Below are 23555 nucleotides of genomic sequence, written 5' to 3'. Positions count from 1 at the left end.
ATCTGATTATATCGGGTCAAGCCTTTACCTGCCCAGTATTTAAAAGTATTGTCATTCAAAGTTGGTTTAAATTCCCTGTCCATCGCAATCTCTCTCATAAATATTAGATCCTTTTGAATATCCTTTGGTTTTGTAACTTTTACCAAGGCCATTACTGTATTTCTTATACATGTGTTCTCAATTCTTCAGGGTGTCATTGATAGTTATTTTAGCAGATATATACATATTCCAATATTTACCCATTTGTTGAACTTCAATGTCTTTCTACTTTGCTACTGAGAAGTTACATAACCAGACGGTGACTGGTTTGACTAGAGCAGCATAGTAATAATTAATTAAATTTGGGAGAGCTGGTCCCCTGTGTAGTTTGGTTCTTTTGAGCATCTTAAATTGTATACAAGGTTTTCTTTCTCCCCAAATGTTTATATTTATAATATAAAGTTCTTTTTTGGTATATATAGGCACATTTTGAAAAATAAATAAAAATCTGCACAGAGCAGCTCGAGCCAGACAGGAAGTCAGACAGTGGAACATTATACACACCCGAAGTCACGGCCCTTCTGGTTGACCCAATGTGACCTTATTTCTGAAAAACTTTGTCTTGTAGTGAATGGAGAGAGACACATTTTTTTGGTTGTGTCATGAATTACACATATGTTTGTAATTTAAAACATAATTTTTCATCTCGAGAAAGTAAAAACTAAATATTTTTTCATAAAACGAATGAAATATAAGACTATGAAAATAAATAATTATATAGACTACAGAGCCAACAGTTGCAGTGACGTTATCAAACACACAAGTTGAACCCTGTAGAGCTGGTCCTTAACATTAGCTCGCTTGCAGAACTATCCTTTTACATAACCGCAGTTATGGACAGATTTATTGAGATTTCCACTTTATTTACGACAAACCGCGACATTATTGCCTCGGAAAATGATCTTTTAAATTGACAAACATCCTATGTGTAGTTCATGGCACAACTCAAATGGGATCAAAACATTATTTGTCTGTCTCCATTCACTATCATACAAAGTTTTTCCAAAATTGGGTCTCATGGGGTTCATCGGAAGGGGTGTGACTTTTGCTCTCTAAAGTGCATTCTGACAATTTTCAAATGAAAACACCATGTGCCGACTCGTGCTCTACAAAAAATCTAATTTGAAACATGTAACCATTTTTTTAAGACGATATGAAAATGTAAATGACAATTGTCGGGGCATAAAACCAATGAGCTGTTGATCTTTACAAATACTGACTTGATAAACCAACAATGATATAACAGTCATTTAGTGTCAGTGCTAAAAAAAGTTTAGAGAGAGAACATTGAATCAAACCATGGATTTTGAGAATCATGACACCCCAAACAAAGACATTCAGAGGAAGAAGGAATGTAAGACATTAATACTATAACAAATAAATGTGACACATACTTTGCAGGTCAAGAAAAACATAGAAATACATCTTTTTGAAGCAAAAAAACCAAACAAAAAATCCCCAATATTTTACCTGTGGTCATAATGATGTGGCAATTTAAAAGAAAAATCACTGTAAGAAGTGAGTACAGAGACAGGGTTCACACCTGCTTTCTTTCTGGTCTTGGAGTTATTGTTGTTCATCATCATCTTCTTGGCCTTTTTAATACGTTGGTATCTCAGTGCATCAATCCTCTCAGACCCCGAAAGGGCACTCGGCGCACCTCGAAGTTTTCTGGATAAAAAGCAGAGAGAGGGGAAAACGGGTAACTCCAGGCCAAACATAAACAGTGGATTGTTTCTGCGCTACGGAGCGCAACAAAACCAGAAACCCACATGGTCTCAAAACAACACTGCTTGTGCTAAGCAAGAGGTGCAGCACGTTGCCAAAGGATCAATGTGAGGCTGGACTCTGAAATCCAGCATGTTTTTAAAAGAAAAAATGATTAATTCTACTGTTATTAAAAACAGCATCATCTGGATAGACAACTAACAGTTATGTTGACGATAATGACCATCATGTTCATAAAATTAGTTCATAAATCCAGGTAGTAAAATAATTTATGCACCTTCAAATTGAATTGCACTTAAGGCACAACTAAGATATTTTGCTCAAATTGATCCAAACATCTTCCAAAGAAAAGCAAAGTGTTACACAATTCCTGAAACTATTTACCTCATGATGTAAATTAGAACAGTGAGTAAAGTTTTTGAAAAGATACATTTTAATAGAGTTGCATTGTTAGTTTCAGAGGAAAATTCTTCAAAAATGAATAATATTTTATTCAAAATGTAAGCAAGACTTGTCAATTAATTACATGTTTGCGGATTGTATATATATTTTTTCTTTAAATAATCTATCACACTCTGAAAATAACAGATGCAAATGATTCCTTCAAGTGGGGCGTATATTTCTCAGCTGCTCATGATAGCATCTACAGACCTCCCTCCTACTCATGGAGGCACTTATGAGTTGGCAGCCCACAGATTTCTGCCACAAACACACACTTGTCTCAAGGCACAGAAAACAATTAGCATTACAGAGAGGCCATCTTCCACCGTGGCTGCAGAGAGAAACCGATGGTTGTTAGTAGTGGGATAGAATCACAGCTGAGCAACAAAGCATCATCAATATGTATTCATAGACATGGATACTGTCTACAATGGGCTTCACCATGCTGACAGGGGGAGAGATGGCGGGAGGGGAAAATGACTACTTGGGAACAGTCACATAATGAAAAATAAGCCAAAGAAAAGCGAAGCACTAGGACAACAAATGTAACAAGAATTTATCAATATAATTGTTTCTTTTTTGAAACGGAGGAGCAATATTTAGCGATGGCATGCATGGCAGTTTGCACATGGAACACGACTTTAAAGGGGAATACATTCAAAAGCACTTTATTGGGCAGTTTACTCAAACATTGGGGTCCTCAAGCCCCCTGTGTGTCCCCCTTCTGCAAGCCCTTGGTGAAATATTTGTTCCTTGGGATAACAAGAAGTGCATACACTGTTTTGGCAGGACACTTGCTTCACATGGTAGTGAGAACTGTTCTGCAGTCCAAACTTACAAGTGCAATTGTATTCTTAAAGTTGATGGCTTTATTCATGCTCTATACAGATGCTTTATGGGATTAAGGCCATGTGTCCACCAGGAATCTGCCCTTAGTAATTTGGGCTACAGAGATGCTTGCAGGAAGTGCTGGTAATGGCTCCTGCTACTGCTCAGATGCTGTTTGCTGCAAAAACTGATGCATTTCTGATAAAAGCTGGAATATTTTTTCAACTTCTTTAAAGTACTGAGAACTTTACACATGCCAAGCTTTCATCACAGTGAGAAACATGCAAGAGCATTTCTGCTTTATTGTTAATGCAAGAAAAGAGCTGTGAATGATGGCTCCCAGTGGACACACAGCTTAATGTGACGTCGTAACGCCAATCTTACAAAATATTATTTGGAGATTGGGGTCCAAAATATTTTCAATTGGTGTCATACAATACAAGCATCTGTAAAATTTAAATGGCAGAATGTGTCACGCTTGAGGAGAATGCTAAGGAAGTTTTAGAGAGGAATCATCTAAAAAAAGAAACAGTCCACATAGACTATCCTTTGCATAGTACGCCATACCTTGTAATATTCTATATAGCACAGAAAGACACAAAACACCAACATAAGCTGGTGATCATACCATACCATGATTTATATAATAGAGAATCAATATACCTGGATGTGTATCCAGTTCTATGACTACATGTGTGCAATCTAATGGACTTTGCTCTTCATTATTAGAATTATTATTTGCTGGCCAAATGAGGCTGGTCCTACTGTACAAGGCACATCAGACTAAGAGGGAGGAGGAGGCCAGGATTACCTGGAGAAGTTGCAGGATGTCAGTTAAACATCTTCCTGGATGTTGGGTCCAAATACTGAGTTGTAGGAATGGTTTGTTGAGGACCAATCACCACTCACGTCCTTAAGCATCAAATGGCTCACCTCAAGGTGCCAGGGTCTGACCTACAGTATGTAGTGCACATGTTTCTCTCCCAGTTGATGGCAAAGACCACAGACATCATGAGAAAGGCTGCCAGCTTAGTGTGGTGCCAGTTTTAATCCTTGGCAATCTCCTTGGCAACAAGTTCCATCTTGAAGTGGGTGAGCAGGGTGTGTTAGCCTGCCAAAATGGCTAGGCTAGAGCTACACCCTGAGCCGCATAAGCATATAAGAAATTAGACAGGATTGGGCAGCAATTGATTTCATCCTGCAGAGGATTTCTATGCAGTTATCAGTGCATTCCAGTTTTTGTTGACTTGTAAAAAAGAGCATCAAAGGGGACATGTAAACCATGCCTGCTACATGGCATGTGGCTTTGCAGTAAAGCTCATGGTATGTCCATTCACTAGCATTTCAACTAGATGTCACTGAACTGGTGGGGTGGGAGAAGATAGACTTAATCTTTGATATACTTGATGCTGTCTCCAGATTGTAAGGATAAGAGTGCCAAGTCATTGCACCTCCATTTGCCAGTCATCGAGACGAAATGTGGTCCCAGAGACAACTTCTGTATAGGGACTATTACAAAAGGGGTTTTGAGTATCAATACTGGCAGTGTTTGTCTGGATAAGCGGAAGATAATGGTTGGATGGAAGGATGGATGGTTTTTGTCTATGGACAGATTTTGCCAGCGCAATAGTGTCACAACTGTGCAAGCTGCAGTTACAAAACTCTATAGGTGTATTGTTTAGATCAAAATGAAGGGCCTAGGTTAAGAGCCAGTGTGGCTGGACCCATGACTACTGAGTAATCATGTAATAACGTAGTAATGACTTTTGACTACTCGTGGTACAGAACGGCAACATGTTGACGAGTGTCATGCCTGGTGTGATCCAATCACAAGATAATCTCTAGCTTTTTACTTGGGTCAAATGTTCAAACAGGCATCAGTAGAACATGGCATGACATGCTATAACATGATATGAGGTGTTCTTCTGGAAAAACTTGTTGACTTCTTGCTCCTTAACAGAATTTCTTTTTTCTGAGTTTCAGAGGATACTGCAAATTATTACACATTGAGCACAAAAGCCACTTTATGTGCTTATAGCTCACACGCCATCTACAGAGGCCTTCAGTGTCACACAATAGTATAAACAAAGCTTTAGTTGATGTACTGTGGGCATTTGAGCCGAAAAAAGAGTGGAGCAGAGGGAGCAGGTATTATCCATGACGATATCTTGAAAGGGTTTTGGATTGTTGTATTTGTGTTTGCTGAAGAGTTCTTTACAATGATTCACGGCAAACTGAGGGAGAAAAACAACAATTTTCTCACTCAATAATGGCACACAACTACCTATATGGATGTGAAGTGCATTGATCTGTCTCAGGGTGCTGAGGCAGAGCCTCACTGGGATAAATCAATTGAGAAATCAGACTGTTTCTTAGCTCACATGAAATACAATCAATCTACGGTATAAAAATTTTCAAAAATATTGGACATTTTCTTGGGACTTGCTCCTGCATTTGTCTTTTGGCCATAACACAACTGAAGCTTGGAATCATAGTCCAGTTTGGCCATGTGTTATTTGGTTTTTGCACCAAATTGTATCTAAGTATGTATTATATTCCATTCAGTGACCTTTGCTGAAATAATTTTTTAGAGAAATTAACCAAATAATCAATAAGTGCTTGAATTAAATTGGTGAGCCTAATAAGATACCTATTGTCTATCAATAAAACATTTCATGTGAATGTGGTCAGTTAGCAAACCACTCAAGCATGAAATAATGTTGGTGATACATCTCTGACCTAATCTATTTCTAAAACTAACAGATAACATATGCATATCAGTCTGAATGCATAATGTACTGAAGACTGCAGAACTTAAAATGCATAGCTACTTTGAGAAAAAGGAAAAAGAAAGAACAGAAATAAACTTCACGTATTGACTGAAGGAAGGAACAAATCAAACAAAGACTCAAAGTCTTGTATTCCCCTTTAAAGGACGAGGTGATCAAAAAAGTCCCACCTGCTAACCCCCCCCTTTCAGACATGGATCCAACCCTTACCTATTGCGGTGTAGAGGACCTGGTCACAACAACGCTGCCCAGATAGCTGAGATCAATCAAAAACAAAGCAGGTAAGACTCCAGGAGCCATCAAGAACCACCATACTGCCCCTAATTCATAATGATGGAGACATTGCAGTACATGAGAAGCGGACAGGCCCTGTGACACACTTTGCCCAACAACCTCTCCTTGGTAGCCAGACCTGGGAGTGTCCTGGGGGCAATTAAGGGGGTTGGGGAGAGGAGGATTACAGAAAAGGAAGGGGGAGTAGGATAGGAAAAAATCTGAGAGGTTGGAAGGAAAAGGAGAATTGGTCATGCAGTTAGGTTACTAAGGCCGAGGATGGGCCGCAGGGCCTGCCAAGATGAACTCTTCTTAAAGCATCCCTCCGCATGATAAAGGCATCTTCAAAGGCTTGGAGCTAGACATAACAATGGGTGTTTGTTTTGTCTGGGGAATCAATTTGATGAATATTATGGGATTCCTCCTGTTAGGTGAAAGCAGGGTAACGCATGATATAGATGGAAAAACAGGGATTCAGTGGTGATGTCTGCAAATTCCCAGGCTTTTCGGGGCTTGTGCCAAATAAATTTCACAGTGCACTGGCAATAGCATTTTTGTCAGAATGGACTGTAGCCCCAAAAGGTCTGAAATGTAATCTGTGAAGCAAATGCATATTCTTGTAAACTCAACAAATAATCTGTTTCATAATCAATACTTTTTGGTCCTTTCACTGTATGATTTAATGTATTGGTCAATCTGATAATTTTGGAACAATGCTTCACAGATTCAATGGGTGTATACCTCTGACTTGATGTCTAACATGAAAAGCAGCCTTGACCAAACTGAACTTAAAAGTTTCTCATCAAGCTCATCAAATTAATCATCACAATGGCTTTCCTTCAACCATATAATTGTATTTTCTTACATAAAAGTGTTAACAAATGACAAAAAAAACATAAACTAAACTACACAACTAATTTGCCACAGAGATGATTTAAAAATTGATGATGGATATCAGACAGCACTTTAGTAATCAAAATGTCAGAGCAACTTCACACATTGAAAGCATTATGGGTTGGGGCAGATGACTCGAACGGTATCCCTCTCTGCATGCCTAATGCACCTACCCTGAAGCTGACAACTGGGGTGGAGAGGGCTCAGATGGAAGGATCTCCTCCTCAGTCCTCCTCTGAGATGGCATCTGCCCAAATATGTTGCTGCTTTCCATGGGGGGTGACGGGGACTGGGAAGCTGGGTAGCTGGTTGCAGAGGTGGCAAAGGCCATGTGGGAACGGTAGCTGGGACTTGCTCTCCTGCTTCCCTGGCCTTGGGCAGGTGAGGAGGAGGGGGAAGATCTCCTTGAGAAGCTGGCTGTGGAAGGAGGGAGGAGGGTAATCTCAGACATCTCTGGGCGTATGGGAGGTTGAGCAAAGCTGGGACGTGGCCGGGGACGTACTACAATCTCTGGGGAGCCCTCATGAGAACTAAGGGGACTTTGGGTGAGAGGTGAGAGTCGAGAGGGCTGGAGAACCACCTGATGCATGCCAGAATCCATCCTACGAGCCTGTCTGGGACTGAAACGAGGGGTGGTTTCAAACCATCGTGTGTCCAGGCTACTGAATGTGCTAGGAACAATATGGGCCATTGGATCGGTGTAAGGCAAAACCGGCACACCCATACCGTGGCTTGTGTGTCTTAGCTGCCCTATATGTGCCTCTTGCATAGCTAAATGCTTGGCTGGGGAGCCATGAGGCTTGGCCTTGCTGGGAGACTTGCTTGAGTGGCTCTTTGGGGCCTCCAGTGGCAGGACAGCTGGGTAAGTAGGCATTGGAAGGGAGGAAGGCTGGAAAGCACTCAGGGGCAGTACATGAGGTGGAGGAGGATAGGGAGAGTCGTGGCGGAGATGCAAAGGGTGATGTGGGGGAAAAATGAATTGGGGCCCTTCCAGACTTGCAAAGGTAAAATCCAGTCCCTGCCAGATCTCCGGTGAACGAGAGGAAGATGTGAGTGTCAGAGGAAGTGGAAAACCAGAGACAGCATATTGTGGGAAATCACCCTCCCCCATTTCTTCAGGAATCATGGGGTGACCAAAAGGACCTTCAGCAAGGTATGGAGGGGAGGACATGACAGAGCTGAGTGGGCTAGTATCAGGCATGTAAAAAGGAGGTGGGGGATCATGATCCCCAGGGGGGCCTAGATAGCCATAGAAGGCCCTGTGATGGAGAGAGCCTCGTATCTGCCCTGTGGCTTGGAGCCGACTACTTTCCATGATGGTCATACCTTCGAAGGGCCTCTGGAAACGAGGGCTGTAGGCTGGAGGTTGCAGGTAGGATTCCTGACTGGAGATGGGGGAAATCTGGTGAGGCCGAAGGGGGGCCATAACTGGTGGTAGAGGCCTGGGATCATCATTCTCTTCGTCTGACTGCCGGAATTCAGGATAGAGGTCTGATTCTTCCACAAAGGGGAAGCCCTCAATTCGCCGGGGCTTGATAGACATTTCTGCGTCAGTGGGATCGACGACAAAGCGTCCATCTGGGCCTCGGCTGATGAGTTCAATGGGTGTTGTTGCTTCAGCTTCATGCTTTGAGATAGTGTACTTCTTGCTTGTTATTGCTCTTTTGGTCTTCATGTATAAAGACAATTCCTCCTTCTTCCCTGGACTTGGGGGTGGTTTCTTCCCACGCTGGTCATGACTATCTTCAGATGATTCTGATGGGGATGCCTTTGAACGAATGCTCTCTGGGCTCACCTTTCCAGAAGATGACCTACAGAAAGGAGTACAGAGGGAGTGAATAGTTGAAAATATATTCAATTCAAAATCCAGTAGTTTGTGCAAAGCAAAGTTTTGCTGGTGGTCCTGAAAACGAATCCAGCTAAAACAACATTAAACAAAATGACAACACACCTACAACAAGGAAATGAGTAATAAAAGCAAATCGGTAATAAACAACATTGATGACAGCTGCATTTTTTATATAGGATTAAGACTGCTACTTTAAAACACATTTTTACTCATTTAAAAAGCTATATGTGTATTTTCTGTTACACCACTGAAAAAAGTGAGGGTTAAAAGTGTAGATGCAGAGGTTTAGTGACACAAGAGTTTTTTTTCTGATGTTTTGTTTGTCAAAGTCAGGAAGGTGAACACAAGGAGGGGATATCACACAGAGTAAATTATACAATAAACAGACCTGTGAATCTCTAACACAATAGTAATTCCATGCATAATTCCATTCGAAAGAAATAATATGGCAACAAGCAAACTGGTATGTTAGTACCTACAGAGGGCCTATCACCCTTGCTATCTGAATTGAAAGGTACAAGGTAAAGAAGACATTTTCAATTTTGTATTTGTACTCCAACAGATTTGATTTAAAATTGAATTAGACAGTTATTATAAATAACAACAAGCCTCTGGAAACTTGGCTTCAAATTGTTACTCAAAACAGTGTCTCACTAAATTACATTACATTTAATTATATTACATTACAAATCTATTATTCATCGAAATTAACAAAATTACAATAAATCTTCCCTGTATGTTTTATTGAAAGGCCCTTAACACATGTTGGCCAATGTCTGGGCTGTTTGAGCATCTGTGGCCCCGGTTTCTGTGGTGTGCCCTGCACCCTTGGCACAAATTGGTAACTTGTTGGCAACTTTTTGTCCAATTGGCTCACTGGTGAGAGAAATCACTCTCATTGTTTAACCAAGTGAAGCATTGCACGAAAAGAGTAGTAGTTGATGATGTAGTATCCATGATTTAACCCATTTAGTGTAATTTCTTCTTATTTTTCTCATCCGCCTCTATGCCAGTGCCATTTGCAACTTTTTCCTGACTTTTTCAGTTTCTGTTTTCAATTGAGGATTACAGATTACAAATCCTGATGCCCAGAAGCAAGTGACAGTTACATTTTTCTAACAGATTGCCGACCATTTCAATGCAGTGAGAAAAGCGAAGAGAAAAATTAATGTATCCCCCATTGAAATAAGTAAAACTGTTCAGAAAATATTGTGTTCATCTAGGACCCCTTTGCTCACAGTCAGGAAGTAGCTGAGAAAATGGATGACCAGAGCCTTTAAGGGTGCTCCCATTTCTACTGGTTGAACAGTGTAGGATTTATAGCACTTTTTAGACATGGTTCCCCTAAAATTGTGACAATTCCAAATAATAAAAGGGGTACATACGAATTTAAATGCCTTCAATGCCTAAATTGAAAGTGAGCAATACTCAATCTTGTTCTTCAGCAATTCATCTAAACGTGTATGTCTGTGTATGGCACACATATTTAATTGCTGTGTTAGAAAAGTTACAATTACATCCTTTGCAACCTCTTTTAGTATCATGCCCACTACTTAATGCTTAGGATGAAAATTTCAAATGGACTGCAAAGGATGTACATTTGGGAGACATGCTAAGAAACAGCTTCCTGGATTACTTAAGGCCAAAAATCAAATATCATACTGATAGCATACTGAGCTCAAAGGAGGGTCTGAACAAAAGTTAGTTAAGATGGCCCAATTAGGAAAACTGTAGTTTTGTGTAACCAGCTTTTTTGTAACCAGCAACAATTCTGGGAATATCAAAAGACTTCATAGTATCCAAGACAAATTCAGGCGATGACGGATGGTTATATAAATTGTATTTGGGAACCTGATCAATGCCAAACACACTTTAAAGTACATGATATGAAATGTTGTTTTCTTCCTTAGTGAAATATTTTCGTCAGTGACTAAAACATGTCTTCATAGAGGAAGGAGGAAAGGAAAAACACCTATTTGTTTTAAAGCCACAATTACTTTATTTTCTCAAGAATGAAACATAGAGCCAATCCTCAGTTTAATAACAAAAGCGTGTGCTCATAATGACCAGGTTACAAATAGTATTTTAAAGGCAACTGCCAATGAAAAGCCCTGTTACACACGATAGATATTTCATGTTTGTTCCTATGGTAAAATACCTTCTTAGATATAATTTCTGTTAAAAGTCACATCTGCTTTATTAAGATACAGAGACAAATAATAGTGAAATCCTTATATGTTGTAGCTTGCAGTGATAATCTGCAGTGACAATATACATGCAATATAACACATACTGTACATCACAACTATGCCTGTCTAAAAAGGTGCTTCCTTTTCTGTGTTAACATACAATGTAACAATCATCATATCGTTTAATTATAATTTTTTGTTATCTTTTGATGATTTTATGATTATTCTTTTACCTCCGATTACTCTGATTATTCTTTTAACTCCGATTACTCTGATTATTATTGGTTACAATACTATCTTAATTTTCCTTTGGAGTCAACCATGGGCTTGTTTTAAAGCTTTCTGATTACTTTTATTTGTAACACCATGTCAAATATGTTGTTGAGTTGTCTGGTGATGCTATCTTGTCACTGTTTCTCTCAAGAAAAACAGTGACTATGACCAAAAGGAATTTTGTCAAAAGGACAAAATGCAGGCTGTATAAAATCTGAATTTTCTTTTCGTGTTGTTACTAAACAGTACAGTGGGAAATACTACTGATGCTCTTTAAACTGGATGTATCATCAAAAAAAGAAAATTAAGGGCAAAACAGCAATTACTATATCATAATCTGATGCAGATTCAGGGATTACTGATGCAATTAAAAATAGAGACCCTCAATTTAACGATGATCAATGTGCAATCACATGTGTATAACATTGAGTATGTTTTTTTATACCCTTTCACATGTCACACACTGTCATGATCAGCAGTTGGCACTGATGCTGTCAAATTCATGAGCTAAAAATAAAGATGTACAAACACTTGGCTTCCATTAAACGTAACAAGGTAGATTGACAGGAGGAGTTAAGAAAATATGTTACTATGACTGCAACGGTGATCAGAATAGACTAGTGTTGAAGTCTATCAATTTGAAAATGTAAAAAAGAAAGTGCGTCATGTCACTTGGAGGTAAACAGGGGTTTAAAAGAGTGAGCAAAGACGCAGAGTCACATACCAGTCAACCCACAGAAATACTCACAAAGCATAAATAGAGTGCTGTGCACAAAACATAAACTGGAATTATGTATAAGGAATTGTTCCACATTTGGGAAATACGCTTATTTGCTTTATTGGTAAGAATTATGGGAGGATTGATACCACTGTCATACCTACATTGTAAACATAAAAAGGTTGCAGTCAACAGCCAGTTAGTATCAAGACTGGAAACAAAGCAAAAGAGCTAGCCTAGTGAACTGTATCTCTACCAGCAACTCTTAACTTGAGTAATTAACACATGTTGGTTTCATCAATACAAAAATTGAAGTGTAATGACAACAATTCACCATTTTAGGCTAGCTTTAATAGTGATGTTTTACCTTTAAATATAGCTAGGTTTGTACTTTCCTTATTTCCAGTATTTTGTGCTATATTTTACATTGAGCACATTGGCTGCTAGCTGTAGCTTCAATCTTCTCATCTTACTCTGCCAAGAAGTACATTTCCCAAAAATGTCAAAATATTCCTTTAACAAATACATTTAAGTACTATGACTGACCACACATCTCAAGATTTCATTGCAGTGGACAGAGGTCCCATGACCTTTAGATATTCATTTCAGCAAAATCACCTGTAGGTCATAAATGCCTTACATTTAAAATAGCAAGAATGTTTCCAGTGCAGTGTATAATAAAATGTGAAATTCTGCATTCATTTCATCATCTGCTTTAGACTTGTTGATGTGTCACTTAACGACACACTATTATTATACGTTGAATGGTCATCATACTGTATGTAGTTGAGTAAGAGGATCTCAGTCAGCCTTTAAGTTAAATAAGAACATCGATACCACTCGTACAGTGTGTCTGAACATATGGAGATAGAATCATGGGATTGTTAGCTTAGCATTGAGACTGGAAAGAGGAGGAACTCAAAGGCTGAAAGCTCACTAATTAACATGTAATGTTAATTTGTGGTTGTATGGGAGATCATGTGCCAGGTAACCAGTATAAAGTCAGTCAACCCGTTTCCTCTGGCTTCCAGTCTTCATCTAGAGCTAAGCTTACCATCTCCTGGCCCTCACTTCATATTTGAGGGGTATGAGAGATGTATGGATTCTGATTTTGTAGAGAATCTCCATCAGTTTTACACATTTAAGTGTGATTACAGGCCATGGGGAGTGCAACTGCATATGTGAAGAAGTAGTACAAAGCCTTTTGTTGCCTGGAGGAAGTTGCATGTGATCTGATTAATTGTCTCCAGCAATGTCACTCAGTGGCAATCAAGTTTCATTATGGGTAATGCAGGTGCCAGGTTTGAAAAAGCAGTCCAGTGGTCTAAGAGTGCACTCCTATAACAGTGTTGGACTCACTACAGACTTTTTATATAACAAATGATCAACATTTTAGATTTTTTTTATGCCATGCAAGAATGCATGGCATAAAAATTTTCCTTTTAAAAACCTGGTGCCTACATTACCCACAATGCAACTTTGCAACTGAGTGACATCACTGAGGCGAATATCAGATTTCATGCGACTTCCTCTGGAGCCACAAGAGAAGTGTTAGGCTGAGAGGAATGAGCAGACCCAACCTAGCCTCCCCTGTGTCTTTCAGTCTTGACCTACATGGCACAATGGATTACTAATTTAAAAAATAAATCCCTAATAATCAGATCTGAAGTCTGACTTTTTCAGCATCTTCTTACAATGAAGATCCTTCATCATTCATCAAAGGAAGTTCACGACCAGTATTGTTGTTGTCTTGTGAGAACATCTGGCCAGAAGCATGCAGCCAGGTCAGGAGCCTGAGGAGCTGGGGTTGAATAAAGTGCAAAGGGGTGTATACAGTGTGCAAGAACAGGTGGACAATGGCTAGCACACTCACTGAGGACTGGGAGCTTGTGGCCTGTACCTGCTTACGTCCAGCCCTTCCCAGTAGGGCTCAACACTGGGAATGAGGCTAATTGGATTCCTGTAGATATGGGGAGATCAGACAGTAAGAAGTGGGGAGAATATGGTGGGAAACATGAAACCTGTCAATGATAGGTATGTTTGAAAAAGCAAGAGTAAATGAGAGAAAATAGCTTGATATTATATTTATCAAATAAGTTGGAAAAAAAAAGAAATGTGAAGAAGTATGAGTAAGTCAGAGGGGAAATTTGAAATAAATAATGTCAGAGAAAATGTTTGAAGACAAGTAAAGCTGTTGTAGAGCAACAAGATGGAGATAAAGGCAAGAAAGAGGAAGGAAACATGGATAAGATACGACAGCAACGCTTTATATTAAGGTCCTTGTAAAAGGTGCTGGATAGTTAATAATGCCCTTCTTATAAGATAAGAAATGGTACGACTTTATTGTCAGTTTACACTGAAATGTATTTTGCATCATCACTCATATGGTGCACATTCATGAAAGCAAATCCAGCAGTCACGACCATGAAACATATCATAAAATACTCTCAAATCTAGAGTTGTAGAACTTGGGAATGTATCCAAATCTGATTTTGGTTTAGCAACATAACACACTGATGTATAAAATCATTCTTCAGCTGTTGCATTTAAATGAGGGACCCTAAATTGCCTATTGGAGGGGAGAAGTTGTTATTATTATTTATTCTCTGATTAGAGCATCCAAGGGGTCACAAGAGATACTCTTAGCATGTCTGAGCATGCACTTGTTTTGGTTTACTCAAAAGAAGTGTGCCACAGGTTGGCCAATTAGCACAAATTTAGAGGTAATTATATACATTTGTGCTGAGGTTATTGGTTCATTAAGAGTAATGAGACTATATTAATAACAGCATCATACACATGTTTATTGTTAGACTATAAGAAATTTATAAGCACTCATACTTGTGACTAGTTTATAGACACTTGTGACCTTGTGAGTTTCTTGTAATATTTTATAGTAACATTACAAACACATAAGTTGAACTACATTATTACACCTTTACGAAGCTGTTTGTTTATTTATCTAGATAACACATACTTTATTGTAACTTTATTATGTGTTTATTAGCAGTTAACTATGTGCTTGTTTACAATTACCTATGCCATCTGCGGCAACCAAATCTGAAGCGAGAACCATTTTTTGTTAGGGTCAATGGATCCTTTATTATTAGCTAATCATTAGCAAATCAGCTGTATTGCCATAACTAATGCAAGTACAAGGACCTTAATGTAAGGTGTTACCAGTGTGACCAATGCACTGAGACAGTACTCTGTTAACTGGTTCTATAAGCACTCTGTTTGTGGCAATAATCCTACATTCTCCGACCAGACAATGGCTCTGTGGCATTATGTTGCCTTTGGGTTGTGAAATATTAACCAGTACAAGCATCCACAGCAAATCTCTATTTGGACGGTTCAGCTCAGTTAAACCAAGTAAATTACTGTTTTAGAGTTTATTTGAAGCCCCCAGGTGTAGAGATTTGACTTGTTTGTAGTATTTTTATATTATTTAGTTTTTATGTTTTCAGAAAAAAAAGGTAATCTAGATGAAAATTGCCACGGCTTATGTTTTTTCAGCCCATTTTTGTGCTGTGAGTTAGAGCGGTAAATGCTGTCTTCTCAGATGCCTGTTTTTTAGACTACCACTAGAAGTCACCAAAGTCAGAATATTCAAATTCTAAACATTTGGACTTGTCTACTTGAGGCTTAACATAGTGGTGGATACTTTCTTTTTCGAGTTAGCCAGTACCAAGACTAACAACAGGACAGTCTGTGTGTACTGGTTCAGTGGCATGACTTACTAGAGACATCATTAATGTTAGTAGTTCCACCTGTGCTGTTCCGGCTACGATATGTCAAAATGCCTGTGAGGAAAAATGGTGATGACAGGACCTGGTCCTTTGTGATTGAAAATACAGAGGAGACAGGAATGAAAATATGTGAACCAATGGGATGGAACTTTTATCACCCGCTGTCTTGGTGTCATTAAACTCATAGCATTGCCCAGTAACATTCTAGGCTCTGTTCACTCATGCACAAAGGTGTATGTGTTCTTTATGTGTTGTTTATGTAAAGGATGTTTTACCAGTAAAATTAAGTTATGTAGAGCAACAAAGCTTCATTTGCATTTTTCACTTTTCAACAGGAGATTGTCACGGTTTTGTTGTCCTGTATACAGTCGTTACAGTGACATAGATCGAACACATTGTAATCATAGCTCTTGGCTCTGAGATCCTCTTGATCCTGGTGGCCAACCTTTTAGGCAAAATAGAAATGTCTATCTTGCATTGTCCTGCATTGACCAGTCTAAAAGAAAATACAGTACCAACGAAATCCTGAAGGAAATGTTGTGCAGTGTTGTGCTCTGTCTGCACCATTTTCCAAGAGCAAAAAATGAGCATTAGATGATACTACAAAATCCATAGAAAAATGCCCCTCAATAACTAGGTCCAGTTTGGGTTCCCTATACTAAAATATGACACTTTATGGTCTCACACATCCATAAACTAATCTTTAAATACACCAGCTTCCACTGGAATCAATCACCAGTTACATTTCCATACATCATCCATTGTTAAACACACCCATTTCTTTTTTCTGAATGGTTGAACCACAAGAAACAACTGTTGTGACATTTCCATGCAATATTGTGTTTGTACATTGTTCCATCTCAACTGGACACCAGTGCTCCCACTAACACACTCTGGTATAGACACCAGCAGGCTACAATGCTAACTTTCTTGCTGATATTTAGTTTGGAGCAAGTGTTGGTCCCCTCACTCCAAAACATGGACTTTAACTGACACAAAAACAAACATAAGAAAACAAGCATATACTCTACTTAAATTATCAATACAGTATCACGGCACACTGTGAAATCGTGACAAAAAGTTAATCTATAGGATTTGTGTACAGTACATGGGCACGAAGCCTATAGATTAAATGTGATGACTATTTCATTATTTTTTATCAACACATGACTGAAATCACAATGTTTCTCTGACCTTAACCAAAAATAATCCTATTATTAAATCTCTTTACTGATTCGAATAGTTTAAAATGTGTTATCCTTAACCTAACCACAGACTGGATAATAATTTAGATTCCCGAGTGACAGTCCTGGCATTTCATTCAGTAAATAAACATGTTGCAGGCTCTAAAGGTTGTCATGCTGAGAATCACGAAAACAATTTTCATCTGTGTTAATGTACGTGAATCATGTAGATTACATTTCAGGACAAACAGCTGTGGTACCATGTTAGAATTCTAAATTTTTTACTCTATAAAGAGAAGAAACATTCAGGATTGATATACCCCACAGTAATCATACAAAGTTGTCATTAACGGAACAACAGGATAAAATGACCTATTATGGGCTCTGTTTTTTTCATAGAGCTGTATTATATGATCTGTTAGTTTGTTTTATCATTAAGTTATATATTTACAAGTGAATTTACTTGTAGCAACAATGTTACTGAACAAAATGATTAACGAGTGAGAAACTGTTCTGATTTTGCTTCTTTGTCCACCATGTTACGAACATACCGTGTAAATCTCACTTTGTAGAAACTGAGTATATGCTTTGCTTCACTGAATACAGCTCCATTTGGGTAAAAGAAAATTGTCTTTGATCGTCTGATAGCTGACCAGTGAGTGATATGAATCCTAACATGTGTGCTGTTTCATTATGGTCTGTAGAGTACTGTGCAATAAAGCAGTATTGTGTGTCGTGTAGTTACTTACGGAGTCTCCATGCTTTTTCTGCAGTGGGTTATGGAAAGTGGAGGATCTGGAAGAAGGAAGAAAGACAAAAAAACATCACTGACAGTCAGTATCAGTTTGAAGTAGGGGTGTAACGGTACACATATTTGTCCTAAACCGAGTCGGTATAGATGTCACAGTTCGATGTTCGCGAACACGTCTGACTGTCATATGAGAGAGCATATGTCAGTGAGTGAGATTATATCAGTTCTGATTCTCACTCCAATCCAGAAAGTGACACTAAAGTGTCCAAAAGCATTAAACAACAAAAGCAGAAGAAGAAGAAGCCATGAAAAATGAAGAAGATATTGTGATGCGCTATGGCCAGGCCCTAGAGAGTGATGCTCAGCCTTACTTCCAATCTGGCATGGTGTTCACTTGCGGTATTTCAGCGAAAACTTCCTCTATGGCCCAAAAAGTATTTTCCACATGGACCACCATTATAAAACAGAAATCTGTAAAACTGTTGACTGGACATCAATAACTGCAAAAAAGGTCGATTATGGCTTTTACTGTTACTAATTTTGGATCCAGGGAGGTTTTGTAGAGCATGTAAACCCAGACGCCAGAAAACCTTTTGGTGTATGAGCATGGTGAGCAATTTTCATTGGTTTTTAATGGGTGCCATCTTTGCATGTACTATTAATGCTACTGTTAGCATAACTGCTAATGCTCAGGAAACAACAGAGCTTGGGAACTCCACCCACTGCTTTTAAATGAGCTGTGTGAGAAAGATTCCGAGGGTGAGTGGTGGATCAGATGCTAGCTTTTGCTATCATCTTTTTAATGGCTCATTTTAAGCAATTTATTTGCTACTTTAACTTTGTTTTATTGCCCTTTCAAGTGAAATTTTAAAACAAATGAATGAATGAATGAAATAAATGAAAAGAATTTTAGTCGTATGCAATTGGGATCTTTTGTCACTTTTTCCCGTTGTATAGAACTCTTGCCAAACCTTTACCCCTGTACCGGGGTGCATATCAAACCATGAATTCTGTGTACAGTTATACTTCTATTTAAAGTATATACAGTGTGTCCTTACTATGTTTAAATGATAAGTACTGCAGACTGTCTGTCTCTCATTTCAGAACTTTTTAAATAAAGGAGTTGAATATGTGTATAGAATACACTGGCTGCTACACCTTCTTTCCTGGCATTCAGGCAGAGAGAAAACACTAGAGTTAGGGGAAATGGAAATGCATGCAAGGTCAATAGAAGGAGGCGAGTGAGCTCCTCTCAAATTCAGCAATTAATTTAGTTTTCGGGCAGGCTTTAGAGTCAACGTACCTCATATTTACATTTAGCATTCATCATAAACAACTCTGATCCAACACATTTACATAAAACATTTATAAAAACTTGATTTCCAGAGATGACATTAGTGGTGGTGGTGCCGAGCAGGAGGGACAAGATAACAGTACAACACAGAGGACACTTCAATCGAACCATAAAACAGAGTGTCATTAAGTCATGTTTAGCTAATTTAAACAGTTAATCGTCCTATATTGTGAACAATTAGATTTACATTGTAAAGCGGGTCTATGTGTTACATAAATACTGTCAAAGAATCAAAGCACTCAGTCCATAGAGAAATGCACATAGCCCACAACCAGAAACAGACTTTAAATGAGCCGTCAGGACTTCTGGAAGACCGTGATGTCTCTACTGTAAAGTCACTGTCTTCGGCCACGGCCTCAGCACAGCTGTTTGCATAAACACCAGCAGAGCTGATGCAGAAACAAAGTGGGAGGCCTGTTCAGGCCTGTGATAGCTGACCAATGAGAACAGACTGAGCTTTTTGGGAAGAGGGCCTTAAAGAGACAGGCGCTATAATGGACCATGGAGAGGGTGAATAGAGGTGCTGCAACAGGGGATAGTATAGGAAAAATTATGTTATTACAGTAATAAAAACACAGCCAATATTAAAAATTGCCCTGAAGCCAAATATCTCTCTATAAAAGCACGGAATCTCTGTCTGTCTGTCTGTCTGTCTGTGTGTGTGTGTGTTTGTCAAATATCTCTGCGGATCAGGATTAGACTGACCTGAGACTTACAACATGGCTGCTGCGTGTTTCAATGGTGTGCGATTTCGCATTTGTTTGGACTGCAATGATACTCTTAATAAATTATTTCATAAATGCTTTACAAATTCGCGAGCATTGTCCACCAGACCCACCACAGTCACGTGCGCACCAGAGCCAATCACTGCAGAGCTTGGCCACGTGCGCACCAGAGCCAATCACTGCAGAGCTCAAGCCCACGACATATCTGAAGAAACAAGCGGATTTATACCTGCAGCGGTGCAAGCTGGACCGGGATTTTGCAGGCGGTTCGGTTCCGTTCTGTTCTGTGCATCTAAACTGACTGTTTAGGATTAATGAGATTAATCGAGTCCGGACCGAGTCTGTTCGGGTCTGATGAGATCTGGAGACGCGTGGACAACAAAGTGGAATCGGAATCTGTGGATGTTCGTGTGTAGCTAGCCGCGAGCTAGCAGCTAGCTGCTAGCCGCTAGCTACACAGCCCATCTCCCGAGGCGACGGACCGGACACAACGGCACGTCCAAAACCAGACCTAGGGTAAATAATGTCTGCCACGCTTTTTCGCCACGTTTGCTTTGTGTCTGGTGCAGGAAGAAACGGTAAAAACGGGCTTTTGTCACGAAAGTGTCCAAGCAGCAGATTTGGTTGTTGAGGAACAGGAAGTTTTTGGAGGGACGTAGGCGGATGATTGACAGGCAACGACGGTCGGACAGCGATATTGAGAGTTGAGAGATTTGTGACATTTAGCTTGTTTGGAGTGTGTAGTTAGTGTGTTATGTAGTGTTTGGTGTAGTGTGTTTAGTGTGTAGTGGAGTCGTTTGTTTTATTTAATGAGTCAGAACAATGAGGAGAAGCTTAATGTGGAGCAGGCAGTGCAGCTCTTTATTCAGCTGGAAGGAGCACAGGCAGACCTGAGCATTGCCTGCAGTTAAATGTAAATAGTTACATATAACTTCGTAAATGTTTAAAATGTATGCACAAATTTAGAAAACAACAATTTATATTTGCATTATATCTAACTTTTTCTACTTGGATTTTATGTTTTTTTTGTGATTTTAGGTCCATTGTGTTAATACAGTATGTCAAAATAAAAAAATAACTGTACAGTCACACATGTGAGTTTGTGCTGAAAATAATGACACCAAGTAAATAGTTTTTAAGGTGAAATGTAATGGCAAAATCAAAAATAGTCAAAAACGGCCAATTATACCCTGGAATATCGGATTTCACAACAAACCTAAATATCCCTGACGTCACACCTTCAAACACAGCCTCATTTGGCCATCCATGAAAAAGCCACTTAACCTCCAACTTTTTTATAGGAATACACTTTTCTTACGGGCACTGCACTAGTGACTGTAAAACATGATTCTTCTCATCTGATTTTTGGTTGTACTTAAATAAGGGTTAGGATGGCTCTGCAGTTGCGGAGATAGCCATTAATGACCAGCCCTCACCTCTTTTTCTCTTAAGCTTCCGCCGGCGCTGCTTATTGACGAAGCAGGCTGCCATCGTGCTGAACAGGACAGCTGCTGCCAGGAAACAGATGGTGGCCACGATGCCAGCCACCACAGGTCTTGCTAGTCCACGTTCCTCCACCATCTCTGGAGGAGGGAAGAAGTCTGTGAGGCGAGGACGGGAGAGTCAAGGCAGTGAAACCAGTTAAAAGTTAAATTGCAACAGCAAAATGATGAAGTGGTAAAGAAGAGGGACCTGGCAGTTTGCAGTTGGACATATATTGGCCTATCCACAGCTGGAGGAAATGACAGATTACTGGAGGAACATTTGTTATGTACATCAGACACGATGAAGGAAAATAAACTTCACTTTGCTCACTAGAATTCTTATGTCACTCCACTGAATTTATGCTAATATTAACATTAATTTTCTGTTTATACTTACTATAAACGTATCAATCAGATGTGTGACCGCTGAAAAAGAGCTCTCCTAAAAGAACCCGCTATGCTCTTATTAGGTAGCAATGTATGAAACAATACCAGAAACTGATTTAAGATTTTCTTTAGTTTCTTTTTTTGCAGGGTGTTTTGCCTATAAGTTTGCCATTCCCTCATTCCCCTTGTGCCTTTTATGCCAGCCTCCCGAACAAAGAAGAAAAGCCTCATCCAATAATTTGTTGGTTCCTGCAGAGGAGCCTTTGAAGGGCCTCTGAAAGGGAAAATTTCTGCCATGTACAATAAGATTCAGAAATGCTAGATCTGACCTTTTACTATTGCATGTGTCTTCAAAATGGGAATTTCTGCAGGCTATATGCCATGATGACTTAGCAGAATGTAAAGTCATTTTCCAAAAATATCAGCATTCACAACAGTAAAAAATTGTAGAAGCAAATAATGTTTAACTCATAACATGACCTCAGCTGAAATGATGACGCTACATGTGGACTGTATTGCTTGGTTAAAGCAGCCTCATCAGGTTGTCTTGGTTTGTTTTTAATCACATTAAACTTTAAATATACAACTTTTTTTCTTTTACTTATCACTCTGAAGTAAATACTGATTGCACAGTGTAATGGCTGTAGAAAAATGACTAGGACTGCAGCTATCGATTGTTTTGGTAATTGTGTATTCTACCGATTAATCTGGCGATTAATCAAATAATTGGCTAAGATGTATTGCGTGCTCAGCAATAGTAATATACAAAACAAGCGGTAAGATAGGTCTCTTAAATGAACAATCAACATTAATAACAATATCTGTCACTGCAATGTCACTTTATTGTTTCTAGAGCACCAACAGTAATATTTACACTGACAAACTTTAAATTCCTGACATTAAAACTACTTAGTGTTAGTTTAGAAAATATGAAGAAGATTAGTCCTCCTCCCTCAGTTCAGGCAATTCACAGCCTACAGGTACTGCTGGCAAAGGGAGGCTGGTTTGTCTCAGCCTACAGCAAAGATACAAGGGTTTGATAGATGTTAAGGTACTGGTAGGGGACCGACCAAGCTAAACAGTTACTTCATTCGGACATTTAGTTTAGCATTTTACTACATTGTTTGTAACATTTCGCTATTAGCCGAGCTAGCAAACTGTGCTTGTGGTGGCTGAGACTGCAGACAGGGAAGGTTAAAACATCCCTTTCTACATATATACATGTTTACGCTTGTTGAATAGGTGTATTGATCAAGTATTGGAATTGTATGTGAGTTGAAGTAAACATGCATGTTACTTTGATCCTGTGTGTGTGTGGGCTTTAATTACCTAGTTAGGGAAAAAAAGGAAACTAGATTTACATATCTGTTATCCAGAATTTTTGAATATTCACATGTTTAGTTAATGAACACAAGATGACTCCAACTACACTGAAAAGTCAATTCTCAGCGAAGTTATTATTAAGTACTTGTACTTGACTGTATTTCCATTTTACGGTACTTGCAGAGGCAAATATGCTCTTTTAAACACAACATTTATTTGATAACTTATGTTATTATTTTCAGATTCAGATTAAAAATAGATAATCAGCAAGTCAATTATGATGTATTATTAAAAATGACTTAAATGACCCCACCTCTAGCCACTGCAAAATTAAAGTAAATAACTGTTTGATTCATCAATAATAATAATCCAATGATTTGACATTTCTGACAGTGGCCATTCTGCATGCTGAGTGCTTTTAAATTTGGGACATTAAATTGTTTTACATGTGCCTCTAATTTAAAGTACAACTTCTACACCTCTGTTATAAAACACACATAAACTAATAAATATTCAACTAATTAGAGGCTCGTACTGTAGAGGCCAATTCATTTCAAAGGATGTAGGGCAGGCTATG

The 23555-nt window shown here is 38.9% G+C and overlaps 1 protein-coding gene across 4 annotated transcripts in view; it reads right to left on the bottom strand.

The window, feature by feature from the left end:
* The window catches only part of igsf9bb (immunoglobulin superfamily, member 9Bb), a 157507-nt gene that overhangs the window by 9992 nt on the left and 123960 nt on the right, over positions 1 to 23555 (bottom strand). For 2 of the 4 annotated variants that reach the window (XM_030437838.1, XM_030437839.1), the window contains exons 16-19: positions 21221 to 21385; positions 17704 to 17749; positions 7166 to 8803; positions 1583 to 1710 (exon numbers count right to left, since the gene is read on the bottom strand). In XM_030437838.1, coding sequence (XP_030293698.1) covers positions 1583 to 1710; positions 7166 to 8803; positions 17704 to 17749; positions 21221 to 21385 — 1977 coding nt within the window. Of the gene's footprint in view, positions 1 to 1579; positions 1711 to 6035; positions 6082 to 7165; positions 8804 to 17703; positions 17750 to 21220; positions 21386 to 23555 lie in introns of those variants that run through there. The other 2 variants (XM_030437841.1, XM_030437840.1) reach the window with 2 other exon arrangements.

Source organism: Sparus aurata, chromosome 13, assembly GCF_900880675.1.
Source record: "Sparus aurata chromosome 13, fSpaAur1.1, whole genome shotgun sequence".
In the NCBI taxonomy this organism is placed as follows: Eukaryota; Metazoa; Chordata; class Actinopteri; order Spariformes; family Sparidae; genus Sparus; species Sparus aurata.
Note: the sequence above shows the minus strand (reverse complement) of the source record. Positions and strands in the feature narration are given on the sequence as shown.